This window comes from Oxyura jamaicensis, chromosome 3 (assembly GCF_011077185.1).
Source record: "Oxyura jamaicensis isolate SHBP4307 breed ruddy duck chromosome 3, BPBGC_Ojam_1.0, whole genome shotgun sequence".
NCBI lineage: Eukaryota > Metazoa > Chordata > Aves > Anseriformes > Anatidae > Oxyura > Oxyura jamaicensis.
In genome coordinates, this window is record NC_048895.1 from 90,322,589 (window position 1) to 90,336,471 (window position 13,883).

The 13,883-nt window shown below is 37.7% G+C and overlaps 1 protein-coding gene across 1 annotated transcript in view; it reads left to right on the forward strand.

Moving 5' to 3' along the window:
• Positions 1 to 13,883, forward strand: part of EYS (eyes shut homolog) — an 883,205-nt gene that overhangs the window by 130,236 nt on the left and 739,086 nt on the right. Inside the window, exon 4 of the mRNA XM_035323172.1 lies at positions 12,559 to 12,752. Within this exon, the coding sequence (XP_035179063.1) occupies positions 12,559 to 12,752 (194 nt within the window). The remainder of the gene's footprint in view (positions 1 to 12,558; positions 12,753 to 13,883) is intronic.

Below are 13,883 nucleotides of genomic sequence, written 5' to 3' on the forward strand. Positions count from 1 at the left end.
CCTCCCTCCCTCCCTCCCTCCCTCCCTCCCTCCCTCCCTCCCTCGCTTCCTCCCTTCCTCCCTTCCTCCCTTCCTCCCTTCCTTTTTCAGTATATTTCTCACTCTGTGTACTTCTTGGAGATGAATATTGACGTGGTCTTTTTAGAAACAAAAATCTTTAAATAACTTGAATCTTAAACTTACTGTTGTCACAATATTACCAAAATATGTACAAGCTTGGCTAATGTTTTAAACTGCTATTCTACTTATTTTGTTGAACTAGACTGAGTCTCTTCAGTTAATATAATGATCAACTGTCTTCTCATCCAACATTGGCTGGCAAGTCAGCAAATCTGAGTAGAAGAAATATAGAAAAGGGATTTTATTTTTAATAGTAATATCATCTTAATATACATATATAAAGACAAATAACTTTCTTTGATATATATTTCACAGAAAATTATATTAGAATTTGGAAAATTATATTAACAATATTTTACCCACATTACGCATAGTAATTGAATTATTTGTGTTTCAGAAAAATAAAAAATAAAAAATAAAACAGCATTTATTCAAAATTTCAGTGAAAAAAAATCTGTTAAAAGATTCAAGAGAAATAGCATAAGTAATAAACATACCTATGGGACATAGATAAAAATATTTCAGTATTTTCTTTTGTGTGAAATTTATTTTTAAGCTCATTGTTTAGCCTTTGGAAAAGAGGGAAGTTGAAAAAACAGCTGAACAACTTATATCCTAAGGAGAAGCAGAAGCCCCAAAGTCTCCATCACTTAAAAATTAAATTAAATTAAAATAAGCAAAAAAGGGATTGGATTTCAATAGGCAGTTAATCATTGCCACTATGAAGTACTGAAGCTACTACTCGTTACTCCAATAAACAGAAGAGAAGAAAATACAGCTATATTTCCTCACAAATAACAGAAAGTTTCAGGACCTTTCAATTTTGGATGGGGTTTTAATAGACATCCATATAAGTTTTAAGTAACACCTTGCCTGTTGCAAATTTAATAGACTTACACTGTTCCTTGAGGCATGTTCCCTTTCCTATATTATTAAGCTCTTCAGGTGGGATGTTGCTCTTCATTTCTAGGTGGCCAAAAACACAAAAACAATAAAGTAGAAAAGGTTGGATCATATTTGTTCAAAATGTGATTCTTTTCTTTAAGGTTTTTCACCTATTATTTACTAATAAATAATGCTTTTATTTTCTGCAACAGCTCTTGAAGATCAGGAAATATACACCCCTGTATTAGTGAAATAAACATCTAAAGATAGATGCCCTTTTGGTCATTTAACATTTTTATTTAATCTGTGATTTTTTTTGTTCTATTCAATTTATTTTTACTGCTTTGCTCAGAACACCTTCTCATATCTGAAGTGGTTTCTGCCTGTTCCTGAGGAAACGTCCTCTCAAATATCTCTAAAAAAGCACTTTCTGCCTACCAGTTCTGTCCTGAGTTCTTTCCCTTCTAAAAGGGAGGGAAGGTCCCCCCCCCCAAATAAAAATAAAATAAAATAAATTGGTATTTGCTCAATAGGAGGAGATAATATGAACATATGAAGATGGTCTGTGAGCATGGGTAGGTCCAACACTGGACCTACCTATCAAATCACAATTTGATTTAATCTGTTCATGAATAAGCCTATCCTGGCAAAGCAAAACATTAGATTGCAGATGACAAGAAGCTGAGTGGTGCGGTTGATACAATAGAAGGAAGGAATGCCATCCAAAGCTGGACAAGCTTAAGAATTGGGCCTACATGAACCTGATGAGATTCAACAAGTCCAAGTGCAAGTTGCTGCAACTGGGTCAGGGCAATCCTGGACATGAGCACGGATTGAGAGAAGAACTCACAGAGAGCAACCCTGCAGAGAACTTAGGGTTCTGGTGGACAAAAAGCTTGACATGAGCCAGCACTTGCACTTGCAGCCCAGAAAGCCAACTGTGTGCTAGGCTGCATCAAGTGAGGAGTGGCTAGCAGGTCAAGGGATGCGATTGTACCCCTCTACTCTGCCCCTGTGAGGGTCATCTTGGAGTACTGCATCCAAGTCTGGGGCTCCCAGAACAAGAGGGATATGACCTGTTAGAGGGCCACAAAGATGATGAAGGCATTGGAGCACCTCTCCTGCGAAGAAAGGCTGAGAGAGCTGGGGATGTTCAGTCTACAGAAGAAAATGCTCCAGGGAGACCTCGTTGTGGTTTTTCAGTACTTAAAGTACTTTGCTTATAAAAAAGCTGAAGAGTGACTCTGCTCAATCAGATAATGACAGGACAAGGAGGAATGGTTTTAAACTAAAAGAGGGGAGATTTAGATTAGAGGTTAGGAGGAAAATATTCACTCAGAGGGTGGTGAAACACTGGAACAGGTTGCCCAGAGAGGTTGTGGATGTCTCATCCCTGGCAGTGTTTAAGATCAGGTTAGATGAGGTCCTGGGCAACCCAATCTAGTGGGTGGTGTCCCTGCCTATAGCAGGGGGCTTGGCTTAGATGATCTTTAAGGTCTCTTCCAACCCAAGCCATTCTATGATTCTGTGATCTTACACCTCTTGGATTCTCTCTTATCCCTTCCCTGATCTAGCTGCATCCCCAGGTTTCACCCAGACAAGCATTAGTGCCTTTGCACAATTTAAATAAAAAAGTCTCTTTCGCATTCGTACCTGTATAGAACATACTGAATACAATGCTAGTCCACAAATTACAGAATAGACGATGTCATCTCAAAGAGGTGGAATATTTAGAAGAATTATATGTGAGTCATTAGCAGCACATCTTGCATTTTTGTATAAGAAAGGCCTTGTCACCTGAGAGGTAGATGGGCAATTGAATTAATGTTATGTGGGGAAATGGTTGCCTTACAGAAGGGAGAGATTAATCACCAGACTTTTAAAATCACCTTCCCCAAAGATGCATAAGTAATTACATCATTTTACTGCAGTAAAATTTGCAGAGTATTAATGGCTTCCCTATTAATGGATACACTGCTAGATTTTCTTCTGCTGCATTGTAAACCCTGTCAGCCTACTACAAGAAAGGCGCTTTTATATCCAGACTTTATGTGGGTGGGTAGCATTGATATCCTTGGTAAAAGTCAAAGCTCTTAATTTGAATATTAAGGCTACTTCTTGCTGCACCTAGCAGTGATTTGAACACTCCTTTCTGCAAAAAAAAACTGAGGCATTAGGAAATGATTTTAGACTGGAAATAGTATATCTGTTAGAATTAGGGTGATGCCCTTTTCTCACCCTAGGGAACAACTGCCTTCCACTAGCAGTGACAGCAAATGCATACTGCCTTCATAGTGACCAAGGTGTCATCAGCTCAAAATCAGTCCAACTCTATTTGCTTCAGCTGTTTTAGAATTTCTGAGGTTTAGTCAAGATAAGAAGTAAAACAAAAAGTTTACAAGGACTCTTGATGAGTCTTTCCAGTATTGCCATAATTTTGTCTCTAATAGGCTTTCCTCTGATGGAAGCTAATGTTCTTTTCATTCATTTGCTTCAAAAATGTCTATTTTCAAGTCTGCTGATTGGAGCTTTGTATAAAACAAATCAGTGAGCTTTGATACTGCCTATTTGGTCTAAAATTAAGATTGTAGCCTTTATAATCTTTCATGGAGTTTTGCACTCAGTCTCTTCTGAGACCTAGATTTGCAGTGCCTTAGTAGATTTCATTTTCTTTCAAACTTTCTTGAAATTTCACACACAGTACAAAAATGTCATTAATTGTTTTTGATTAGAAATGTAAGTGAAGTTGTCAACACTGTATTCTTATTTCAAAGATTAATATGTATTGTACCAACAGAAATATTGGTGCATTTCAGGGTCTAGATATATGAGAGACAATAGCTTGTGATTTGGTCCTGCTTTTAAATAGAAAAAATATATATATATAAATATTTCTCCGAAGAGAATTGTTAAAAATTTATTTCAGTTTTGCATTTAAAAACAAGGGCAGCTGATAAAACTCAGGAAAGTAAAAGCAAGAATTGAACTGCATTAGACTAATTACAATGAATTGCTAACTGAGCTATGCAAATAGGAATTAATTTAATTACAGAAATACTTTCACTTAATCAACTGAAATCCAATGGTCCTCAGATTAATAAAGCCTTATCTTAGATTTAGTTTTAAAGTGAAAAAGAGTGCTGAGAATTAGTAATGACACAACTTAAGAAGGACGTGACATAAGAAGTGGGTTTCTATAATTTCAGTTGTCAAACTGAACATATAATAATAATAACATTTGAATTATCATACTTCTCTCTGTTCCCAGACTATCTGCTGTTTACTGCCTACGGTGTATCTTGGTCCTTGATTGTAACTCCTAGCAACCACTTGTTTCAATTACACTGAAAATAAGTCACTCTCCCATTAAATAGTTCATTTTCTTATGCTAACCCTGAAATATTATTGCTTCATTCTAAGTAAAGTGAATATATATGGATGTAACACATGCTGTTTCTTGAAATAGTCTACTCCGCCTTATGCATAAACGCTTTAGAAAATACTAATTTTTCATTAGGGGAATTAAAAAATAAAAGTACTGAAATCACTTTAAAGCATAGAAGGCTAGCATAATTTTTCACATATTTTGCTTCTTGGGAAATATTTCTCTTCCTAAGAAGATAAATGGTTATATAAGCACAAAGCCCAGAGAGACTTCTATTATATATATATATATTTAATGTTAACCCATAATGCCAGATATTCATGCAAATGGCACTATGTGTTATTTTGACCAATTGATCCTTATCAAAGGTGCCAGGAATGTCCTTTGAATTTCAATGGATTATCATTCAAATTTAGTAGTAAAACTATGGAAGACTAGCAGGGATACAGTTAAATGAAACACTGAAAGATTTTATTGCTGTTGTTAGGTATTTTTAGACAAAGATACTGGATGGTATTATTCATTTCACAAGTAAAAGTAATAGGAAATTCTGGAAATAAGATTCAGTTCCTTAAATAAAAGTTTGTTCGCTTTCATATAGGGCTATATGATACTCCTATTTACTAATTCATTCCTGCTTATTAATCTTCCACAATTTTTATTTTATTGAAGTAAAACAAACAAGAATTCACTGTATTGAAAGACTATGGTGAACCCAGCCTATTGATGATGTCTTTAGATTCTTGAATTTTCCTCTTTAATCAGAGGGAAATCTGATTAAAGATTTTCAATCAAGCTAATAATTTATTTTATTTTCATATTGAAGCTTCTTGAATTAGCCATCTCCCAATAGAATATGGTCTCTGTTAAGGGCATTTATTTTTCTGAAAATTTGAACAATATATCATAGGTACAAGTAGCTAATCATTCACCAGTGAACACTAAAGTGTCTTCAGTATTTTCAGTAATTGTCTCTTTTTGGGCCTAACTAATAACTTCCATGATCTGCTGAAGTTGTTGACAACAAAAATACAAATGTTGAAAATTATGCCATTGTTACTGATATAAAAGTAAAACAGAAGGTTATGCATCAAATCTATGCAGTTAAAAGAATTTGCCTTGCCCATTTTTAATTTAAGCCTCTAGCCTCCAAAATTTGTAGATATTCTGCAAGTTGGACTGATATGTCGTTCCCAGCTACATTTTTCATTGCTTAACAAGTATTATCCTTATTCAAGGATTTACATTCGACTTCAGATTGTACATATCTATTTTTATCCTGCTTCCTCTTTAGCTTGCTAAGAACAGCATTCAGAGGTCAGCTAACAACAGCATTCTAGATCTTAGCATGGCTATGAAGTTAGGTATTGTGATGGCTTTACTTGTGTGGGTGACCGAGCTCCACCACAACCACTCTCTCACTCCCCCTCCTCAAAGAGGAACAGGGAGAAAATACGATGAAAGGGGCTCAAGGGTTGAGATAAGGACAAGGAGATCGCGCAGTAATTATTGTGATGGGCAAAACAGACTCAGCATAGGGAGATAGTAAGATTTATTGCCTATTACTAATGAGCTAGAGAAGTGAAAAACAAAGGAAATAAACCAAAAGCACCTTCCCCCCCATCCACCCTCTTCCACCTCCTCCCCCAAGTGGCGCAGGAGAACCCGGGAACAGGGGTTATGGTCAGTCTATAGCAATTCTTCTCTGCCGCTCCTTCTCAGTCAATCTCATCCTCTGTGCTGTGGGATCCCTCCACGGGGATGCAGTTCTTGTTAAACTGATCCGGCGTGGGCTTCCCACAGGCAGCAGCTCTTCAAGAACTGCTCCAGATATGGGTCCGTACCACAGGGTCCATCCCTCGAGAGCGAACTGCTCCAACCTGGGTCCCCCACGGGCAGCAGCTCCTGCCAGGTCACCTGCTCCTGCATGGTCTCCTCTCCACGGGCTGCAGGTCCGGCCCAGAATCGGCTCCGGCAGGGGTCTTCCCGTCAGTGCAGGTCCACCTGTTCCACCGTGGTCTCCTCCACGGGCTGCAGCGTGGAGCCCTGTTCCACCGTGGTACTCCACGGGCTGCAGGGGGACAGCCTGCTTCACCACAGTCCTCACCACAGGCCCCAGGGGACTTCTGCTCCGGCGCCTGGAACACCTCTCCCCCTCCTTCTTCGCTGACCTTGGCACCTGCAAGGCTGTTCCTCACTCCTCTCACTCTCCCAGCTGCTGTGTGGCACAGCATTTTTTTCCCCTGTCTTAAATATGCTCTCACAGAGGCGCAAACGACATCACTTATTGGCTCAGCTCTGGTCAGCAGTGGGGCCCTTACCAAACATGGGGCAGCTTCTAGATCCTTCTCACAGAAGCCACCCCTATAGCCCCCTGCTACCAAAACCTTGCCACATAAACCCACTACAGGTATTTATTTAAACATACCTAAAAAAGAAGTACTGATGATGACAAAAATGTGAACTTTTAAATGGGAATTTGGTATGAAGTCCTAAATTTACACAACCTATAAGAGGTTTTGTATACAGTTTGACTCAAAGTAGATGAATAGATTTGTATGTTTAGAAGAACAGTTCATCTGTTCTGGCCAGAAGTCTTTATACTGATTACCTATATATTGAGTCTTCTATCTTGCATATGGTTAAAGTACTGCCTTTCAAAAGCCATCTAGCCTTGACATGAAAACATCAGCAACTGTAGAATCCATTTTTTTCATGGTAGTCTTTTACCTCACTTGTAAGTATGTGAGGCATTTCTAAATTTATTTGATTCAAATTCTCTCTTCATTCATTTGCTTATGTTATACTTTTCTCCACTAAATTAGAGCCCTTTAGTGTTTGACATTTTCTCCCTCTGAGGGTTGTAATCACCTTTCAATCAAACCTTTCAATCTTCTTTAGAAAATATATTGAATGTGACATCAGGTTTTGGAATGATAAAATAAAAAGCTCAACACACTGGTTCTCCAGAATACCTTTTATTGACTTGATTTGTCAAACTCATCAGGCATGGATGTTCAGGTGAAAGAGCATTGCTCTTGCTTTTCACGGAAGATTCAGAACACAATAAATAATAAAGTAGAGGAATGCCAAAGACATAGGTAACTTTAATGATTAAAGAACCATTCCTGTTCAGCACTGAATTCTACCTAAAAGATGTTAGATAGTTGGTAAAGAATTTATTGAATTCACCCTAGAAAGACCTATGGAAGTTGTACTTTGTATCATGAGTACAGTTACTGCCTCAGTGTCTCCTTTTAAATTGATCCCCTTTGACCTGGTTAGGTAATTGGCTCCCAGTTCACACTAAATGCACTCTTTTTCCAGAGTAGCCAGTATATATAAAAATATATATACAATATATATATAAATGTATATATTGCCCTTTTGCATGTTGAGGCCAAGGAGAAAAGAAATTAAACACTTTTTATTATTATTTTTTTTTTTTCCTGTCCTTGAACCCTGCATTCTTCCCTCCCATGCTGTTATTAACAATATTTCCTTATCTTCTATCAGGCTTTTCTCTATTCCTCTTCTAGCTACCTTTACTCTTCCCTATATATATGTATATCACTGTGTTCTTTTTAGCAGAACAATACCCTTTTCCTTGCTTTGCTACGAATGAGCACAGCATTACCAAAAAGACACTTATTTGATCTCTTTTTCCCAATTGGCCTTCATTGTACTGTATTATTTTGTTCATTTAGCCTTTCACTGTTCTAATAATACAATCCAGTGGCAATTTTAACAAAGGCTGAGAATATTTTTACATTGGTGGCAGGAAAAATGATGAGCATCAGAAGGATTCAGGGGTAGAAACAATAGAAGAAACAACTCAGTAATCCATTTGGTTTGTAGAAATATGTCTTCTGGCATTTGTAGAGCAGTTGGAATCATTGTTTTGATGATCTGTCTTCTCTGGTTGTACAATGTGTGTGAGACAGGAGTACCCAGATTTTCCCAGATCAAAGGAAAAAATAAACAAGGTAAGCGTTGATATGTAATCTCAGCTTCCATGAAAAAGCTCATATGTGAGCGCTGCTCTATTTTACCGAACTATAAACAGAGAGCTAATTTTTAAATTGAATAATAAGAAATAATAGACCAATTCCCCTCACTTCATGTTGCAAATGTTCTCATATATGCATGAATACCAGTCAATAGCCTCATTCTTTGAGCAGTCTAGTGGAGGTTGTCCTTGCCCATGGCAGTGGGGCTGGAACTAGATGATATTTAAGGTCCCTTACAACAAGAATGACATTCTTGTTTATTCCTATTACTAAGCCCTAACATCTGCAAGTTGCTATATAGTTTTACTATAATTTTGTTACTATGGTGATGAGGAATAGCAACAAATTCAGAAAGGGTACTTTGAATGTCCTCTGATTCTAAAGAAAAATGAATAATATGTCCTAAAAAAATAAGTCCAATTCATCTTACCTTTCTGAAACAACTATTTCCAATGAATGGATTGAGTGATAAAAATTAAAATGTGGTTTGACCCTTTTTCTGCTAATGGTATTTTCTTGTAAGGTGTTTGTTACATCAGCTGTTTTTGTATATAATAGAGATTGATTGTGGAATTTGCATCTCTTGGTAAATGTTCCAAGTACTTACAATAGCTCCATAGAGCTAGTATGTATTAGCAAGAAAATTATTTAGTGACCCACATGTTTATCGACAAATTAGTTTAGAACAAATTAGCTATTTTTTCTTATTCTTTACAATTCCAAGTTAAAAGCATTCTGTTAAAAGCATTTACAATTCTGTTAAAAGCATTTCAAAAACAAACAATCAAACAACAAAAATTTTTTTAAGTATAATTTACTGTTTTCTGAATGTCTATTTTTAATTCTGTTGATTCAAGTGACTGACAAAATATGGAATCGATACATGCCACTACCTGAGAATAGATTTGTTATGAATTTAATGTTATTGCTACAGCAAATAATTGAAAAAACTTCTGATGTATATTGAGAAGGCATTTTAAATCAGAGTTCCTTCATAGCAGAATATCAAAGTACAGGATATGCAAAAAGCATATAAGCTATATAATTTTCCATAAATAAATGGAAGTAAATTCGTTCTGCTATAACTCTTCTACATCTTTTATGTTATACCATTAAAAAAAGTTAATTGTCCAAAATATCTAGGCAGCTCATAACTGTTGAGGTATGTGGACAGATTTGTTGGCCCCTGACTGGATTTACAATAATTGAACAGAACATGGAAACTACCAGACATAACATGAGAAATTGCTGAGCATAACACTGCTGAATGAGCACTAGACAAGTTATAGATAATGCCATGAGTGATGACTGGATTTCAAAGGTGTTCAGGGGAGAATTCACAGATTGGGTGGGGAAAGAAGGGAAAGGGAATGGGAGATTGAGAATTTCCAGGGGGATTATTTTCTTGCAAGGCCAACAGAGTTAGGAAACCATATCAGTAATCTTATATAAAGCTAAGATTTTCTAGGTCACCATATCAAAAATACTGAATTTGTGTATGAATGTGACAAAACTGGGGTCAATGGGGACAAGCATTTAGGTAGGGTTGTTAATCTAGGTGGAAACAAAGGTAGAGAAAGGTAGGGATTAGGGTGGATGGAAGTAAAAATATGGGAAAATGCAGGAAAGAGGTGACAAAAGGACTGGTGGAATGTAATCAGGCTGTTGCTTATTATATTTATCTGACTGAGCCCTGCATCTGATCAGTGTAGTCGTTGCAGAATTCTTTACTGCCTTCTCTTTCTGTGTGACCACTCTTTCTACTGGGCTTTTAGACTGGACTGGCCAGTGACTAGAGTCTGTTGTGATTTAACCCAGCTGGCAGCTAAACACCACACAGCCATGCGCTCATCGTCCCCCCTCCCTCTCTGGGATGGAGGAGAGAAATGGGAAAGTGAAGCCTGGGAGTTGAGATTAAGACAGTTTATTAAGACAGGAAAATGATGATGATGATGATGATGATGATGATGATAATAGTGTGTACGAAACAAGTGATGCACAATGAAATTGCTCACCACCCGCTGACTGATGCCCAGCCTATCCCTGAGCAGATGGTCTCCCCACCCCGGCTAGCCACTCTTATATGTTGTTTAGCATGACATCAGATGGTATGGAATATCCCTTTGGCCAGTTTGGGTCAGCTGTCCTGGGTCTGTCCCCTCCCAGCTTTTGCTGCACCCCCAGCCTGCTCACTGACAGGACAGAGCGAGAAGCTGAAACGTCCTTGGCTTGGTGTAAGCACTGCTCTGCAACAATTAAAACATCTGCATGTTATCAGCACTCTTCTTATCCTAATCCAAAACATAGCACCCTACCAGCTACTAGGAGGAAAATTAACTCTGTCCTAACTGAAACCAGGACACACCCATATCTGGAAAGACTACAAGTCTGAACTAGCAAGCTGGTAAGAGGCTCAGGATCTATGTATAGATATCAGCCAGACTTAGAACTCATGCTGATGTTTGAGAGCTTCATGAATCTGGGTCTATTTGTGTGTTTAGAAAGTGAGGAAGTGTACATGTTCATTGGTGAGCTTCAATCCTGGCCAGCTAGAGATGAGGAGAATGAATGTTAAAGTCATCTGTATTTTACATGCTCACATGAGTATTCCTTGTGCTTATGTGGTGGGGAAGGATACTACTTTCTATACCAATCTATGTGGGCACCGTGAGTGTATTGTGTATGTGTATTTGTGTGTGTGAACAACTACTGAGAATACACTCAGCCTCTCTGGACCCAAAGTAATGGGAACAACCTCCTTCATCTGGAAGCCCACTGGATTCGGCTTCCTTTGTGAGGCAGATATTAAGTGACTGTTCCCTGTCTCCTGGGACCACAGTTCCCTATCTCTTCCTCCCTTTAATACAGATGAGCTTACTCACTCACACATATTTATACCATGTGTATTCACCAAACAAACAAAACATACAGTGGTATTCTAATTTCTTTCCTTTTTTTTTTTTTTTAAGTGGTGATATTTTACAGGTGTCTCAGTCAGTAACTAGAGCTTCACAATGTAGACAATTTAAGAAAAACACAATAAATAAAAAGTATCTAAATGCCTCCTAAAAATAATTTAATTAATTAATTGATTAATTTGAGCTAATGAGATAATAGGCAAACACAAGATAGTAACTGTCCTGGGACCAGTAATGTTTAATATCTTTATCAATGACATATACAGTGGGATCAAGTGCACCCTCAACAAATATGCAGATGACACCAAGCTGAGTGGTGCAGTTGATAAAATAGTAGGAAGGAATACCATCCAAAGGGACCTGGACAAGCTTTAGAACTGGGCCCACATGAGAACTGGGCCCACATGAACCTATGGTACTGCACCTGGGTCGGGGCAATCCCAGGCATGAATACAGACTGGGAGAAGAACTCACAGAGAGCAGTACTGCAGAGAAGGACTTCAGGGTTTCTGTGGATGAAAAGCTCAACATGAGCCAGCAGTGAACACTTGCAGCCCAGAAGGCCAACTTCTCCCTGGGCTGCATCAACTGAGAAGTGGTCAGCAGGTTGAGGGAGGTGATTGTACCCCTCTACTTAGACGTTGTGAAGCCTCATTTGGAGAACTGCGTCCAGGCCCGGGGCCCCCAGAACAAGAGGGATGTTGACCTGTTCGAGAAGGTCCAGAGGAGGGCCACAAAAATGATGAAGGAGTTGGAGCACCTCTCCTGTGAAGAAAGGCTGAGAGTGCTGAGACTGTTCAGCCTGCAGAAGAAAATGCTCCAGGGAGACCTCGTTGTGGTTTTTTAGTACTTAAAGGGGGCTTATAAAAAAGATGGAGAGCAACTCTTTTCTCAATCAGATAATGACAGGACAAGGAAGAATGGTTTTAAACTAAAAGAGATTTAGATTAGAGGTTAGGAGGAAATTATTCACTCAGAGGGTGGTGAAACACTGGAACAGGTTGCCCAGAGAGGCTGTGGATGACCCATCCCTGGAGGTGTTCAAGACCACTCTGGAGGAGGCCCTGAGCAACCCAATCTAGTGGGTGGTGTCCCTGCTATGGCAGGGGTGTTGGAGTTAGATGATCTTTGATGTCCCTTCCGACCCAAGCCATTCTATAATTCAAATATTAATGGGCAGCATACCAAGAAGTATCCTTCTCTCAAACACACCCTAATTTACTATGTTCATTTCTTTTAGGTCCTTTCTGTGAGGAACCTAGTGATCCTTGTGCATCTCTGCCATGCCTAAATGGGGGTCTATGCCAATATAATCAGTCTGGATATGTTTGTGATTGTCCAGCAGGCTTTCTTGGTCACAGTTGTGAAACTGATATCAATGAGTGTTCTTCAAATCCATGTAAAAACAGAGGTACATGTATTGATTTACTGAATGTAAGTATAAACTTCAAATATCTATATTTGAGCACAGTGTTAACAATTTAATTCTAACTTAGCATTATCTGTGTGTATTACGTTCACTATATTTCTGTGGTTAAAATGTTTGAATTCCACATTTTCAGTTGTTTAGGGGATACTTACAAAACCAACAATATTGTTTCATTTCTTTTTTTTTTTATTTTTCTCTAACAAAATCTTCTGATATAAACATGATACAACAGTCATCTTTATTACCTAGTAGTAGTCTCATATTGTTGCTTTTCCTGTGGTATCTGTTTTTAATTTAATTAATTTAATTTATTTTATTTTATTGTAAAATAAAATAAAATTCATGCACACTTCCAAGATTTGATAATATAGTCACATCTGGTAGTATCAAACTGCATTGTCAATGTTTTTTCATTAGCATGACTATTGCAAATATCAGTTATAACACAGAAGCAATATAGTCAAAGAAGAGTTCAAAAGCTCAGTTACCATAAATCAGTGATATATGCTCACTCACAGAGAGAGAAAAAGAGAAGTCTAAGTTGCTAAAAAAACATGATGGGTTTCTAAATTATGCAAACTGTCTAAATATTTCATGTCTCCACTTAATTCTTAGCTAGCACATACTAGCAGTAGTTTGTTTCAAACATATAAAACTCTCACAATAGATGATAAAATAAAGATCTTGGTTTTAGGACCAGTTCTGAAGAAACACTTGAACACTACCAATTTGACTGAGGGAACAACCCCCCATATACTTTCCCTTTTCTTTCTGACATGAAAAGTCCCGTAGAGAGCTTTACATTGTCCAGAAAAATAAGGATCAGCTCTAATAAATATTTTGTTGTAAAATAATTTACTGTTCTTGCTGTGTAAATTACAGATTGCACTAGCTGGCAGACGTCTTGCAGCATCATAAAGAAGCATATTATCTGTGCTTCATGTTGGGGTGGGGGGGGAAGGATACAAACTATTTTCTTTCCTTCTCTAAATATTGAATACTCTTTGGTATATGATGTATTTCCTGCACTATCACTGTTTGATAGAGATTTTCACACTGAAACAAATTTAGAAATTAGAAAAAAACAAACAAGTTACAAAGCACCTTCTTGATTCAGTTATGAAATCACAAAGTCA